This window comes from Ammospiza caudacuta, chromosome 1, assembly GCF_027887145.1.
Source record: "Ammospiza caudacuta isolate bAmmCau1 chromosome 1, bAmmCau1.pri, whole genome shotgun sequence".
NCBI lineage: Eukaryota > Metazoa > Chordata > Aves > Passeriformes > Passerellidae > Ammospiza > Ammospiza caudacuta.
The window spans coordinates 46236765-46253402 of NC_080593.1; the positions used below are offsets into that span (position 1 = coordinate 46236765).

Below are 16638 nucleotides of genomic sequence, written 5' to 3' on the forward strand. Positions count from 1 at the left end.
TTTCTCATTTTTCAAGAAAAACATTGGTGGCATCCAGCACAGGACCTGCTGGATGGTGCAGGGAGGGGACTCCTTGGGTGCAGACATGTTCTTCAGGGACTAATGGACAGACACCCTGCCCTTCTGGTTCCAGATGGGGAACACTCCAGTTGGTCCCAGACTGGAAATCTGAGGTTAGGAATTGCTGTCAGACTCCACTCCACAGCAATCTGTTTCATGGGCAGCAGTAAAGGGAGCATTTTGGTTTTTTCTCCAGCTTGGCAGCACATTAATCAAAGCAAAGGCAGGCAAGCGTATCTGTAGCCAAGGAAAACTGGGAGGTACTGAGTTACCTACCAACAGTTTCAAGGAAAGGAAATGTGTGTGTATGTAGGTGTCTGGCATCTCTTGGGCTCCATCCATCCCATTTTGGGATAGTTGAGGCAGGAGAACAGTAAATCCTCAAAATATGTATTTTCCAGTTTAAATTTGAGTGAGGGTTGGTGCACATGGTAAAGAGCAGTGAAAACCAAACTGTTCCTCCCATGCTTCAAAAGCTTGGACTGTTCAGGTAGGACATCAGGGCAGGATTTTTCTTATTCAGCAGAAATGTGAGGCAGGGTAACACAGTGATTGCCAAACTAACTCATTGGCAGCTCTTTTTCCAGATCTGTTTATCTCGGACCTTTTATGCTCCTACAACTCTAGAGGTTCACATTGTGCTGGATGGCATCTTGCCTTAAATTATCAGAAAAGTTTTAAGGTTAATGGCTGATGACTGGAGCACTTTGTTCTCCAAAATGCCCATCTGTCCTCCCTCCACATGAATTTCTTCCACTTGTTCAAACTGCTGCTGTTCCTCCTGTGAGGAAGGACTTACCTGCTTGAGCTGCAGCTGCTGAGCAACCACACCACCCAAAAAACCAGGCAGTGATCTTGGTTTAGGCTGCAGAGCTGCTCAGCACAGCCCAGCTGGCCTGAGAAGTCAGGCTGGGGATCTGCAAAGGGGCCTCGAGGAGAATGGCTTTTTGTGGAACACATGCCCCTGGGTCCCAAATCCCACACGAGATCCCATGGAGAAGCAATGACAGCAGGATAACCCTACCAAAGCCACAGCAGGACTGCTTTTTAGAGGGGTAAGAGCCACCCTACACTCTGAGCAAGGAACTGGGGTGCTCAGTCCCCCCACCTGCCCCCTCGGCCGCTGTTGGTGCCTGGGCATCCCTTGGGGCGTCCCTGCTGAGGGGCGGGGGACAGGCGGGGACAGGCCGGGCACTGGCCGGGGACAGGCGGGGGACAGGTGGGGGACAGGCGGGGGACAGGCCGGGGACAGGCTGCCCCTCTCTGCTTCCTCGGCCACCCAAGCGCTGTTGGTGTTTCACACCTGGCCTCGCTGTTGCCATCGCTGACACGAGATCAAACTCGTGGCGTTGTGCTAAAAGCCACAGGAAATCCTTCCAGCTACACTCCCAGCCTTTCCTCATGTTTAGCTTAGCAGACTGTCGGTACATTCCTTCCCATTTTTTGTAGTTTTTTTGTTTTGTTTGTTGTTTCTTTTTAACAAAAACAAGCGGCGTGCTAAGAGCTGCGGCCCCTCAGGGAGGTCTTGAGCCTTGGCCGGAGCCGCCCGGGGCCGGGAGGCTGCGCTGGCCCGGGCTCAGCGGGAGCTCTCTGGGACAGCCATTCCCGCCTCCCGCCGCTGTCCGGGCGGCTGTGTGAGGGCAGAGCCGCTGCAGCTCCGCTCGCACCGGCATGGCGCTCCGGGCAGCCTGCCTCCTCCTCCTCCTCCTCTGCCTCCTCTCCCTCGCCCAGCTCTCCGAGCAGCAGAACGGCAAAGCCCGGCAGAAACCGGCGGCTTCCAAGAAAGGTAAGGGGCAGCGGCAGCTTCCTTGCGAGGAAGGCTTGCAGGGCTTGGGGGGGGTGCATCACCCCACTCGGCTGGGCATTTAACAGTGCTTTAGTGAAACTTCATAAGGAAACATCCAAAAACCTAATAAAGCGTCTTTCTCTCTCCCCTTCCTCCGTGGGAATGATTGTGCAGCTCTTCTGTAAAATAGTGAGGGTATTGAGACGGTTCTGAAGGGTCCCCACCTTGAATAAATTTGTTGGGACAGCTTAATCTGAATTTCAGAGGGAACACGTTTTCTGTGTTCCCTCTAAGGTTCATCCCAAGCTTTTCCTCTAATAAACTCTCCCTTTCTATAGCCCCCTCACCCTTTCTCATTCATTTTTCAGAAGCAAGTAGGTGGCAGATGACAGACAATTTTGGAGGTAAGAGCAGGCAGAAAATATCCAAGCCATTAAGCATCAGCAGGGTTCTTCATTTAAAACCGCTGGCCTCAGGTGTATTTCACACCGGGCGCAAGCTCTGACTGCTCAGGCTTGCACACACAAAGGTGCCTGGGTTTTCTATTCCCTAGTGGGTTTGTCTCTCCTTCCCTTCTGTTTTCCTCCTGTCCCATCCTTGACTCAGTGCACGTTAGGTACAGAAGGCAGGTGAGGTGAGGAAGCAGCATGTGAGCTTTGCCTGCCTGCCCGCCTGATGTGTGCAGCCACAGCTGCCTGGGCTTGGACCGCTCCTTCATTTCCTACTTGGAAAGAAGTGGGGAGCAAGGAAGAAGCATCCCTGGAATTCACTTGGCCAGGCTGCTGTCTACACTCACCCAGTGGCTATTTTTGTCATCCTGGAGAAATTTCTGCCTTTTCTCCCATTAGATCTTTCTATGAATTCACAAACTTAGCTGCTTATTCCACATCTTATTCTGCAGGACATGGAATAACAGAGAAAACAGTCTGACTGTTTTCTAGAGCAAAAAGTACCCCCTTGGGCTTATATAGGACACATGCATGCACTGCACTCACTGGAGGTACCAGGAGAGAGACATTTCTTAAAGAAATCCTGTTTTTCTCTAGGTGTCATTGCAACTGCTGTTTCTAACCAATTAGTGACAAAAAGGTGGGAGAAAAACCTCCTTTTTGATGGGAAAATTTGGCTCTGATTTAAAAACTTTTGAGAGGGGTGTCCTGGAAATCAAGCCATCTCTACCAGCTTTAGAGAATTTCTTTTCAAAGGAGAGGTCATATTTTCTGTGGAGGAAAGGGAAAAACCCAGCAACTTGGCATTTTTTGATCAGTCCCATCCAGCTCCATAGGGACTCAGCTGCCCTGCCTTTACTGGAAATTTCCAGTACTTCTTGGTTAATATTTTTCAGATTTTTATCAATGCCTGAGGGTAGGAGAAGAGGGAGAAAAGTGCTAAAAATCCCCTATGAAGCTTCTCTTCACCTCTGCATCCAAGCATGCTTGCTCAGCCACCACAGGGGCCAGGATTCAGCCACCTCTGCTCTGAACAATGGCAGAATGGCCCCATCTCATCCTCATCCAGGCATCCAGTACCCCCATCCTGGTTCTATCCCTGCACTTTGCCTTGAAGGGTCAGGAATAGCAAAGTCACTGGAGGGTTGGTGGTTTTGGCTGGATTTATTTTTAATCTATGCAACCAAACCACAAATGTTAGAAAAGAAAGCATTGGTTTAAGCCAAGCTTTTTATGTTGGCTTTTTTTAAAAAAATTCTTTTCTTTTTTTTTAATTATTGCTTATGTTTGGATCTGCTTCAGAATGAAAAATGATGCTATTTCAACATGAAAAAGCCAAACCACAGTATTTAGAAAATACTGAGACAGCACATTCACTTTGCCTGCTGTTGTGTTTTTGCCCCTCAAAGTACTCCCCAGTTACTGTTCCAAATGCAGTAGCTCAGCAAACTCTCCCTGAGCCCCAGTGTCTTGGATACAGGTGGGATTTATCCCTGTCTGGCAGCTCTGGGCGTCTCATCCAAAAGAAGCCCAGGGGAGGGAGGCACTGGCTTCCCTGCCTGGGCAGTGCTGACACCCCATGGCTGGAGGGGTGCAGACATCAGCCCTGGGGGGCTCCCCTTGGTCACAGATGTGTTGGGATGCTGGCATCATGGAAGGGAGCATAAAGATGCATAGCTCTGACATGTATTTCTGAGGTAACTGGAGACAGAAGTAAGAGTCTGGATGCTTAATTCAGTGGGTAGGGAGTAATTTGGGCTTCTCACCTAATGCCACCTACTGCCCAAAATTTCAGTGTGTTCTTGGCTGGGTGCTCTTCCCTGCAAATGCCTGTGAACATTTAGACTGCTGTAAATCCAGTGTGGGTGTGTTCAATCTCCTCTTTGATCCAGGGACAGACTGCAATATGGGACCTGACTGTTCCACCTCATACCTTTGAAGAAGTGCTTGGTGTTGGAAGAAATACTGGTGGCCAGAGAGCTTTGATGACAGACATTGTGAACAAGAGCAATACTCATTCCTCTGGGGGACAGAAAGCTGTTTGGATCTCCAGGCGAAGCTAAGAAACATGTATAAATATCCAAATTTCATACAGGAGTAGTTAAGACATTAAAATTAGGTACAGAGGGATTTGTTTGTTATTCAGCATACAATTAGAACAGGTGAGAGTTCCCATTTGTAGCTTTAAATACATTCCTGGCCGGGGTTTCAAGCCAACAGACTATTTTGACCCACACTTCTGTGAGCATCCTTTTGATCTTGCCTCTGCCCACGCTTAATCCTGCTGCTCCTGGTCCTGCACAGGAACCCACTCCAGCTCCCACAGGATCATCAGTGTGCCAGCTTCCATCACAGAAAACCCAGACTGTAAACAGGCTTGATCTCAGGCTTCAAGAGGTGAGCCTTGAGGAAATGACAGCACTGAGACAAAAGCCCATGGCAATAAAATAGACAACAATGCCTGTTGATGTGGCCGTGGTCCTTACTTTATAGCAGAAGGGTGACTCAGCCAGTCCTGGTTCTCTGTGAGATATCCCAGTGAATGCAGTGCTGCAGGAGCATCTTGTGACCAGGGTTTGGAGATGAGGTACTGAAAAGGGACCGGGCTCTTGGGTAGTTATCAAAGACACGTGTCACCTCTCATGGTGACATGTGTCTCATGGCCTTTGGATGTTACTTAAACCTTAGAACATTTGTTCTGCTGCAAGACAGGCTTGCATGGGGAAAAAACCCCATGATTAATTAGCCATTTCCCACAAAGTGTTTTCATCAAAGGCAGCAAAATAATATCTAGTGCCTCAGTGTTAAATGAATCCATTAAAGTTAATTGAGCAATGAGTAAAGTAACGTTAATTGAGCAATGAGTAAAGTAAAGTTAATTGAGCAATGAGTAATGCCCTCCTGATGTGTCTGGTATTCATGTTCGTGGCACCATGTAATCTTGGGTCGGTGATTTTGACCTGCACCCAGGCTGCTTCCCTACTTGCCTGCCTTGGTGTCTCAGCTCCTTGGCCCTCAAGGGAAGCTCTTCCTACTGCATTCATGGCAAACTGTCCCCTTTCCTTTCAGAACCACTAGATGCTTTCAACATGAGAACTACTAGATGCACACAAGAGCCTCAATGTCCCATCTCACACCACCTTCAAGGTGTAAATGGTCCCTTTGCTCCTGTCTAGGAGAAATCCAAGTACTGATTAATAACTGTTGGAGCTGTTGCAGAAGCAGCACACCTAGCAAGGTGTAGGCTTTAAGAGCCAGCTCTCCAACGAAAGAGGTGTCTTCTCACAGCAGGAGAGCAGCTCTGGGCACTGTTGGGTGCCTGCACTGGGGATGATGAAGGTGGAGATGAGGCAGAGGCAGCTGTGGTCCAAAGGATGGCGTGGTTGGTGGGCAGAGGCTGGTGGCTGGTGGTGCAGAGGCAGATCTAGTGGAGGTAGGATCTGCAGCCCTTCCAGCCCCTTCCTCCTGGTCAGCAAAGTGCTTTCCTACCAACCCACAGCAGACGCGAGGTGGGTGCAGCCAGGAGTGCACACAGAGAACATCATGTGTTAGGGTATTTAAGGGAAGCCAGGAGGGTGTGCTGTGACTAGAGAGAGAGCATGCTTTTGAGGAACCTGAAAAAAAAATAAGCCTGGTTCAGCATTAGCTTCAAGTTGCCCACAAAACATTTGTGTGTGTCAGGACTTCTGTTCAGGCCGGGGTGTCCTCCTGCATTTTGGGAGCTTGACTCCAATGCAGCACATCCCCAATGACTGCCCTACACAGGGGTAGAGAGACAAGCCTGCAGGTTGCAGTGCTCGTGCATGTGACCCTTCCCCAGCACTGCCAGCCCAAAGGGTGACCCCTGCAGCTGGAAGATGCATGGGGTTCACAGTCCCAAAACCTGAACCAGGAAAACAAGGTTGTAATTGATAGTGGAACCAGGCTGACAAGCAAACAGACACTCTGATGGATGTGCAAGGGGACACAGGTGCTGAATTTGTGGATTCCTTTTATTTATCCTTCTCTGAGGGCAAAGAAACATGATGATAGGAACAGATTTGGTTGCCTCCCCTGGGATACAACCAATATTTGTGCTCTTTCTTTGATTTCTCCAACAGATGGTGTGAGCCTCAAAATGATTGAAGACCTGAAGGCCATGATTGACAACATCTCTCAGGAGGTTGCTCTACTGAAGGAAAAGCAAGCACTCCAGACAGGTAAGGGGCTTGCTGAAGAACAGATGACTTTTACTTTGAGATAGGAGTGGCAGCAATTGCTCCACATGTCTTGATGAGAGAGATGCCCAAGCATCCTACAGCAACAAGCCCACCATGGGGAGAGAGTTTGGGGGATCCAAGCAGAGTGTGGGTCTCTGCAATTCCCCTGGACTGGTGAACCTCCTTGGGCAGTCAGTGGCAGGAGATGTGCAGTGTGGGCCCCCCCTCTTCATGTGCCTCCCATCTGGATATTCCTGTGATGTTAACCCAGATGTTAATTTTCCTTTATGAGGTGGAGGGATGGGATTTGGATTAGTCTGTGCTTTAACCAAATGCACCTTACTCTTTTGTCAGACCCCAGTGAAATGACAACCTGGTCTCTTCTACACACCATGGCATTGCCCAGGAAAGTGCACTGCAGGGCAGTCCTGCTTCATTGAACATACACAGAGGACAGTCCCAAAATGTCCATCTTCCAGATGTGCTCCATAGTTTTCTGTGCAAACTCCACTGGTATCAGTAGGAGTAGGATTTGCAAAACATGAAGCAGAAATGAGATGAAAATGCAAATTAAGGAGATTTTTCTCCTTAAAAGAAAAGGAGCACAAGCAAAATCAAGGCTTTAGTTCCAAGCTCACATTCATTGAGAAGTAATTGGTTTGGATATTAATGTGTGGCTCTGATTAGGTATTGTTTGGCTACAGTACCCTAGTACCCTGCACTCTTAAGGTTTAGAGATTAAAGAAAAGCAAAATAAATTGATATCCTTAAAACCAAAATCAGAGGCAAGTAGAAATTTCCTCTGAAGACCTCAAGCTATGCAAGCACAACGCTTCTGATCAAAGCTTATTAAAAAAGTCTCTTTTTTTCATCTTGCATAATTAAGATGATTTAATTGGCATGCAGGCTTTTTCCTAAAACACTCCAACACCCGGCAGTGCCCATGACAAACCATATTTCCAACAAATTCATCACAGAAAGAGTAGCATTGGCTGGGGAGGAACAAGGCCAGGGCAAGGGGCGGGAGGACCATGTTGTGCCTCTGCTCCAGCACCAGCAGAGCCCAGAAGGGTGGCAGGGGCACCCTGAAAATCCATTTCACCCAGTGATTTGCAGAGGGGGAGGGCACGTCTCCATGACTGTGTCCCACCCTGCATAGGAGGAAAAGGGGCCCTTGGAATCGTGTGCTGCCAAGGGTCACTGTGCAACCTAAGAAATTAAGTTTGTAATTTGGCTGCTGCGTTTGCTGCTGCCGCCTCTTCCTGGGCACCATTTTTAAACCAAATTCTCCCTCTGTCTTTTTTATTCTGTTGGTGTGGTAACCACTCAGTCTGCCTGAAAGGCACCAAAATTAATCTGAAATGCTTTCTGGCGTTTTTGGAGACCAAGACGTACCACGAGGCCAGCGAGAGCTGCATCTCCCAGGGCGGCACACTGAGCGCGCCCCAGAGCGGCGAGGAGAACGACGCCCTCTATGAGTACATGCGCAGGAGCATCGGCCCCGAGGCCGAGCTCTGGCTGGGCCTCAACGACATGGCCACGGAGGGCAGGTGGGTCGACATGACCGGCAGCCCCATCCGCTACAAGAACTGGGAGACTGAAATCACCACCCAGCCCGACGGCGGCAAGCTGGAAAACTGCGCGGCTTTGTCGGGGACCGCCAACGGCAAGTGGTTCGACAAGAGGTGCCGAGAGCAGCTGCCCTACGTCTGCCAGTTCATGATCGTGTAGCAGCAGGGCCTCTCCCCTGCCCAGCAGCCCAGAGCCCGCCCTGGGCAGCGGGATGATGGAGCTGTAGCTGTGTGTTCGCCTCTGTGTCCCTCCGCACACCCCCATGCGCGTGTTCAGTAGAGTCACCCTTTGCAAAGAGCGTCGCCGCGGCTCGCTGCCGGGTCACAGAGCCCCAGAGCATTTTCTTTGGCCTCATCCAGCCCTGTTCACAGCTGCACTGCTCTTCCCAAGGCATGATTTATAGATATATATATTTTTACACAGGGAATTGATTAGGACAGCTCAGTTGTTCCAGCAAAGAACCAGTGCAGCAGTCCAGCTTGGCATACCGCTGCCTTGGCTGCCCAGGGCTGTCACTCTGGAGTGTCCTTTCCCACTTTGCTGAGCTTTCTTGGGACACCAGAATAGGCATTTTCTGCTTTCTTCACTTGTTTTGCTTCCCCATAAGCCCTGGCAGCAATTTATGAGAGTTCCATGTTCTTCACAGTGTTCCAGTTCAGCCTTGTGAGGATCAAGGTCCTGTCTCAGCAAGCAGAGGGAGCTACTCCTGCTTTGCCTTGAGAGATGCAGTTGGGCTTATTTGGTAGGTTACCAGCTGCTCAACTAGTCAAATTACATGTATGAATGAATTAGCAAGTTACAGGCATGTTTGATCCTCTTCTCACCAGCCAGAAGCCAGTTCCACTGAGTTCAGTGGTAGAGTAAGACCCACTGCCGGGTCCTTTGAAAAAAAAATCCCATCAAAAGCTTTATTTGTGCAGCAGTATCAAGGGGAAAGCAGCAAAGATTGGAGAATAGTTAGCCAACAATATTACTAGAAATAGAAGATGTGTGTATTACATAAATAATACAAATGTAACACTCTTAGGGAGTATGTTGCTATATAAAAATAACTATATATTGAAAACAAGCTCCAGGACAACTCACTCCAGCAGCTTCAGGAATGACCTGACCTGTTCATATGACGGGAATCCAGATGAACTAGTCCAGTCTTTGCTGGTTCTTGGCAAACATAAATCTGCTGAGCACTGTTTGTGCCAATATAGTCATGCCCAGCTGAAGGTCTGACCTCAGTGATTTTTTACTGAGAAAAGGTTTAAGGTAAAAAAACCAAAACAAAAAAAGCAAAAACAAACCCAAAGCAAAACAAAGCAGAAAAACTCCCCAGCAATGGTGGGAAAGAAGTGCAGGTCACCCTGGCAGCTTAACAGAGCTTTGATGGCTGTTGGCTAAAAGGTATCAGTGATTCTTTTCAGTCCAGTGCTTGGCAATAACCCCTCCAGTTTGGGTCACAGGCCCTGCACTTCCAGGTTGGAGGTGTCAAGACAGGATCCTGCCCATGGACAGGTATTCTAGTTTGCTGCTTTGTTTAAAAGCAGCATGATGGTAGGTCTTCCAAGCCATCAAGTCTGAGCCAAGCTGGAATCACACACACACACAAATGCAGAGTGCATGCTTCTGAGCTTGTCACTATTGCCAAACTCTCCGCTGTTCCAATGACTATAAAATAAAAATATCTCTATAGCTTGCTGAAGGAATGGAGTTGTGTCAATGTGATTGGATTGGCTTTCTTCTACTCGTCTTTCTCTTCAGAGCAGGTCCAGGGATATATCTGAAGGCTGGAGATAACAAAGGCAGAGGGGAAAAGCAGGAAGTGAGAGCCTCCCACCCTGTAATACACTTTATAGGATTCTCCCCCTCCTGCCCCGTTATCATCCCAGTCACATGTCATACACAGGATACAGACAGGGAATCCTTTTATAGGAAAATAGGATTTCCTTCCTTTCCTCCCTTGCTGCTGGGAAATTTCATTCTGAATTACAAGCTAACCTAGCAGGAAGATCCCTCCCTCAGCCCTGTTCGGCAGCACGAGTGGTGCTGGGGGAGATGGTACCTCAGCTCCCAGCATGGAGCCAGTCCTTCCCAGGCTGCCTCCCACCTCCTCCACAATGATCACTTCTCCATCATCCTCCTCTCCAGCATCCCATGTAGGAGAGAAGACCATCCATGTAGAAGACAGTGCCTCACACCAGTCTGTGGAGTTTCAACTGCTGCAGGAGTGCATGTGAAGTTAGGTCTCTTTTGCACAGCCCTTCAGTGAGCTTTACTTTGGACCCTACTCCTGGTGTTTTCCAAGACTCTCTGCTGTAGGTCATGATTACCCCCTACAAGCCAGCTTGTCTCAATATAAACCCTCTAGTTCCTTTGGCAGATGTTCCCTCCATCATCCTCATGTTTTGAGATACACATGAAGGCAAAGCAGCAATGCTGGAAGTGTTGCTGGCTTTAATCCTGACTGGTCATAAACCACAAGGTCTTAAAACAGAAATGTGTGGTCAGAGAAATAAACTGAGGGCTTTTATGGAAAGAGGAACAATGTGAAAGCCATGGACCCTGCAATGCTGAGCTTCAGGGAAGTTGTGGGTGCTGGAGCTGGACCATCTTGGTATGGAGTGTGAATCTGAAAAACAGCCATGGAGATGTATGCCAAAGGATATTCCCAGAGAGGACATGAAGAAGTCAATCTGTCAAATCTAGAAAATAACAAGTCAGTCTCAGCAGATTTCTTGCTTGTATCTCTATTGCTCTCTATTTTCACAAAGCTAAACTCCTGCCAGCACTATTCCTCAAAGATGTTTTGCTCTTCTGAAGCTGGGAGGAGCACAGGGAAGGGTGGCTTTGCCCCTGCTGTACTTGTTGGATCTAGGATGACAGAACTGACCTTGTAGTTTCAGTGCTACATTTGTAAGTTTCCTGTTATTCTTACAATCTCCTTACTGTACAATATGAACTACAAATTTTCTTTGAAAAGCCAGAGGACAAACTTCTAGAAGATTCCTCATCCTTGCTTACCACAGCAATGTTATTTTCTGTGTCCAACCCTGTATTTTGTGGTCACAGGGAATGCCAGGATGGAGGGATTGAATGGGGGACAGCCACTGGCTGCCTCTGTAGGGAGACTGTCCTGAGCACATGTGGTCCCTCTGCTGGGGGCCAGAACAAGCATCACTTTCTGGATCTTCCAATAAATCCTTTGACACTCAAGCCAGAGTGGAACATCTGCTGTCCATGAAGTGTGGTCCCAACCAAAGGCATGCAGACTAATGGAAAGAAACCTCAGCTCTTCCCCAAGGAAAAGGAAATGTGGAAGTGTTCATGTCTGAAACAATGTATTGTGATGCCTGCAATCCCTAATGACCACATGTTATTAAAAATAGAGGATGTTGTGTAAGACCTTGTGCCACTGGTGGCACTGCTCAGCTGCTTGTGGCTCTGTGATGCAGCAGAGGAAAGATGAAGCATGAAATGCACATATATTTATATAAACAACAGGAGTTACTGGGTGAGCCTACAGAAGGAGTTCCCTCAGCACTACTCCATCTGCAGTTGACTTCAACAGAGCTGTGCTAACCCACCCCACTGATGGCCCCCACCCCAATTCACCCTGGTCCAGAAGCTCAGGACCTGCTCCAGGTCTTTGCCTGAAGGTCCAGGAAAAGCCCAAATGATTCAGAGTGAAATGGTTGGCCATAAAACAGGTAATGCCTTTCTGAAGTCTCTCAGCACAAGGGCTGGAACAGCACGGGATTCACACACCTCAGCAGCCAGGTTGCTTTTGGCTTCAGTCAAAGGGCTGGGTAGGCAGGGGTGGGTAAGAATTTGGGGGCTGTGAGCCAAAAGCTTGTTTTGGGCCTTGAACATTTCTGTGGCACTGGGTAGTCCTAACAAGAGACCCAACCCCATCACCCTGCTCCCTGTGCATGCCCACCCAGCCCAGGTGTTTCTCAGACCAGAGGTTCTCTCACATGAGGTGCACCCTCTCCCTGTCATCCTTTGCAAGGAACAGCCCCTCAGCACCTCTGCTCCTGCCTGGCACAGAGGGAACACACTTCCACCTCAGTGGCTACAGAATGAGACCTTTGGTGGAATGAACCTCAGAAGGAGGGGACCTCCTCTGCCACTGAACCACTGAGTCTTGTGATTCTTGTTGCCTTTACAGCTCACTCCTGCTCCTGTGCAAGCACTGAACTCCACTGCCAGTCTCTCTTTTGACAAATAAAATAAAAAGCTAAATTAAAGTTACATTTCTCCATCTCAGAAGACACTGTAGACAGGGAAGAAGCACAGATCTGTGAGATTCAGCAAACAAAGCTAAACCAAAACACTCCAGGGAGCATAAATATAAACCTGCTAGGGGAGGTCACTAAACTAATGGAGAGCATAAAAATAAACTCCTTGGGGATAGATGATAGGATATCAAGCTGTGGTGTACAAGACAAAACAAAACAAAAGATGGTTTATTGCTTTTATATATAGAAGCACTCAGAGGGAGTCCAAAGGTAGCAGCTGGGGACTGCTCCAAATACAGCTGAAAACAAATCACATTTTAGCCTCACACTCAGCAGCCTTTCCACTCTGTGCTGTGACTGTCTGCATCACCTCCCTGTGACTCCCCTGTCCTGCTGTGCTGGAGCCTGGGGCCATCCAAGCTGGCAGCAGCCATGAGAAACCCCAGGGCCTGCAGCATCCCTCCAGGAAGGAAAGAGAAACCCAAGATGCTGTGCTGCCAAGAGGTGAGGCCAGCTGCTGATCCCAGAACGTGGCTGCTCTGCTCAGCCCTTTTAGAAAGCTGGCCCTGAGCTTGAGACAGGGAACACAACACCTGAGCTGCTTGCCAGCCTGACAATGGAGAGCATCTCTCAAGAATCTGTGTACTGTTTGGGAAGCACAGCAGCTTGTAAAACAAAATGCAGGAGGGGAAATAAAAGCTACAACCCCTACTGCTTTGCAGCAGTGCCCCATGGACAGTTTGGCTTCCCACTGCAGTGTCAGTAACTTCTATTTCTATCACACCCATTAACAAGGATCCCAAAAGTGAGGTCTCTGCCATTCAATGGTTTGCCCTGTTTCTGTGTTTCTCAGGACCAGTGAGGCCACATCTGGAGTGCCAGGTCTAGTTTTGGGCTCTCCAGCACAGGAGGGACATGGACCTAGTGAAGTGAGTGCAGGGAAGTAGAAGGGATTTGGGGAACTCTGTGTGAGCAGAGAGCAAGAGCTGAGACTGCCCAGCCTGGAGGAGAGAAGGCTCAGGGGATCTCAAATGCCTGATGGAGAGGGTAGTGAAGACAGAGCCATGGGCACAAACTGAAATACAAGAAAGTCTGCTTAAAGAGAAGAGAATCCTTTTTGTCTGTGAGGGTAGTCAGACCCCGGCACAGGTTGCTGAGAGGGGCTGTGGAGCCTCAATCCTTGGAGACACTCAGAGCCTGACTGGGCATGTGGCCCTGGCCACTGGGACCTTGCTCTGAGCAGGAGGGGCAATCTGGTGATCTCCAGAGGTCCCTTTCAGCTTCTGTGCAAACACGGCCACTGAGCAAGGGATCCTACATAACTTATTCCTCTTCTGCAGTCACAGGAGGAAAACAGGGATTTCAGGAGCAGACAGCTGACCCCAGACACCTGATGGATGAGCTGTCATGTAAACATCTTCCTACAGAACAGGGTTAGCAAGAAAGCCAATAAAATAATCCCTCGTGGGAAGTGATTTCTACACTGTAGTACTGCCAGAGCTCTAGATACTAACTAGGTCTTGCTGCTCTGCCAAGTGTGATCAGCAGACAAGAACTGAAACTTCACTTAGTTATTCAACCAGAGGGAGAGTGGAAACAAACTCCATCAAATCACCAAAAGGAAAATGAAACCTATGTATTTTTTAATATTAAATGTTCAATCCAAATGCTCAGTTCAGGAGTGCGCAGATGAAGATGTGAATCAGATCAACCACAGTGAAAGATTTGCTTTACTGTTAGAGCAGAACAGTCCAAGGGCAGCTTGACTTTCATTTGGATTCATGTGTAATGTGGACATTGTCTGTCACTTGGAAGGCTTTGATCCAAAGCCCCTGAGTGTCAAGCCATGCTGACAGATCCAGATCCCCAGAGATGGGCAATGGCACAGGTCCCACCTGCCCGAACACCAACATGAAGTTACTGCAACACATCTTTATCAAGGTGGCTCCCACACTTTGTTCTATAATACATCAGGGCAGAAAGCCAAACCCCCAAGTGACCTTAAGCCAGTCAAATTTTAGGAAATACTCCAGGAATTGGACTGATTATAAACAGGGTTAAACAATTGGTTCCATTGAAGAATGAGAACTTGGAAGGAGCTGTGTGGGTGGGGTGCTATGTACCTACAGCGAGTGACTGACAAGTTTTGTACCCAGCCTGGAAACTGAACTGCTTTCAGAAAAGAAGAACAACAATTAGTGGGGTTTGTTCCTAAATTAAAATGTATGCACCAAAAGAGAATGCAAATACAGCAAGTAGTTGTAGTGTATCACTGGAGAAAAGGTAAACACTCCTGAAAGCATAGTACTAGGGAAAAACACACCTTACAGATAAAATATGGAGAGCTTGAAAACAGCCAGAAATCATCATTAACTTTGCCTTCTTTTAAACATTCAGAGAAATTGTTTGCCAGCCTCTATGAGTAGCCTATTTTTAAGCCTGCTGAAACTACAGACGTGGGTAGTGTTCACAGCCAGATATAAAACCACCTCATGACTTTGATCAGGTGATAAATGTCCATTAAAGAAGGAGAGCAGACAGCCCTGAAGGCCACACAGCAGCGAGCAAATCAAACATTCAGCCTTTGATTCGTGTGCTAATGAGGGAGCTGGGGAGACCCTGGAGGTCTTGAGTCTCAGGAACTGGCTGCATCGGGTGAGGCAGAGCTCAGTAGGGAGATACTGCCTTGTGGTCACCATCCTCTTACCTTCCCTGAAGGGCCAACAACACCACTCCTTTCCTGCTCTCCTTGCCCTTTCTCAATGCCCTGAACTCGCACTCCTTGGGAATTAAAGTTGATAGTTCCAGAGACAAGGACTACAAGTTGCATTAAATTTGTGTATTAAAAAAGCAAGAGACATTATGGTTGTAAAGCTCTGGACCTTAAAATAAGATATACCAGAATGAGGTAGAATCACTCCGAAAGGAAACATAAAGGAAAAATCTCTAACCTCAGAACAAGCACTAAGTTTCAGCTCAATGATAAAAATTAAAATCAATACCTGAGCCTTCAAGAGTGAAGGGATGCACTGTTCTCATCATCTTTTTCTCCTTCAAGGTGCAGGAAGGGGAATGTCTCTCCTTTGGTTTGCTCCTCAGGTACAGAAAGGCACCAAGTCATGACCTCAGGGACAATGTGAGTTGGTGGAGATGTTTCTGCTGCAGTCAGTGTTAGTGAAGCAAGCACAGATTTTGTAAAGCATCTTGGAAAAAGGTCACTGGTAGAGATATGATCTACTGCACCATTCATGGACCCGGGTTGTTGTTCTGCAGCCTTCCACCTAATTTGGTGTGTAATTAGGTGTTACTTATACAAGGGGTCATTCATGTCAAGAGAAGCAGTACTTTCCAGACTAATTTGAGTTTTTCCTACATATATTAATGCTTTCCCAAGTACCTCTCCAACTACTTGAGATGTCAACTACTTCAAGTACTTCATTCAGCACTGAAGCAGCTTTGTGGCTACTCTGTGGTGAAACCTGAGGACCTTGCAGTAGCAAACTTCACACAGCAGCTTTACTGTATTCCAGTCAGGTTCAGGTGAGGCTAGAGTAAGAAATACATTGTAGACAGAGGTTTATAAGTGTTTCACACCAACACTGAGAGAACACTCATCAAAAAAAATTGGTTTCTGGAGACCTCTGTCTTGAATTTTGTTGATTGGGAGCATGCGAAGAAAGGCAGACAAGACATGAAAATACAGCAGTAGGAAAAGAAAGGAAGGTGATGACAAAAATCCATCTTTCAGTGGTGTTTGGAGCAGATTCGTTGCATGGTTCAGCCTCTGGAGCCTGAGCTGTCTTAGGTGCAGAAATGCTTCTTTCCCAACCATAACTTGGGCACAGATTCCCCACAGGCTGTATTGGGAAGCACTCTTGCAGAAATTCATCAACTCCTTTCAGCTGAAGCTGTATCTTGTCCTTTAACCCAAATGGTTGACCATAAAAACCTAAGGAGAATGTGAAAGAGTTTGACCTGCAGAACTGACCAGCTAAATGTGTAAAATTTCAGAATACATAGGTATATGTATTTGCCCATTTTCCTAAGATGTTTGGCAAGCAAAAATATTGTCTTCTGAGATATTAGACACATACTTGAGCCCATATGTCCTGTTGGGATAGTTTAAGGTACTTAAAAATTTGTTTTTCAATAACCCAGAGAAGAGATATTAGAGAAGAAGATCTAATTACTTGCTGCTTCTCTTTTTTTTTTTTTTTTATTGCTCTGAAAGATTAACCTATAAAATGTTCACCAAACAATCATACTAGAATATTTTATTAGACCTTTGGTTACTTTTTAGGGTTTGCCTCCTGTTAAATAAACTCTCATTAACTTAAACAAAC

The 16638-nt window shown here is 47.5% G+C and overlaps 1 protein-coding gene across 1 annotated transcript; it reads left to right on the forward strand.

Annotated features, from left to right (window-relative positions):
• Positions 1-1634: 1634 nt before the first annotated feature.
• Positions 1635-9759, forward strand: CLEC3B (C-type lectin domain family 3 member B). Its single transcript, XM_058808189.1, has 3 exons — positions 1635-1846; positions 6396-6494; positions 7825-9759. Exons 1-3 carry the CDS (start codon positions 1732-1734, stop codon positions 8223-8225), a joined length of 615 nt encoding a protein of 204 aa, XP_058664172.1. The 5' UTR covers positions 1635-1731; the 3' UTR covers positions 8226-9759.
• Positions 9760-16638: the final 6879 nt, after the last annotated feature.

Coding starts and splice junctions, on each gene's coding strand:
- CLEC3B (XM_058808189.1), top strand. CDS start 1,732: ATGGCGCTCCGGGCAGCCTGCCTCCTCCTCCTCCTCCTCTGCCTCCTC. Junction 1,847..6,395: donor ACCGGCGGCTTCCAAGAAAG/GTAAGGGGCAGC, acceptor TTTCTCCAACAG/ATGGTGTGAGCCTCAAAATG. Junction 6,495..7,824: donor AAAGCAAGCACTCCAGACAG/GTAAGGGGCTTG, acceptor GTAACCACTCAG/TCTGCCTGAAAGGCACCAAA.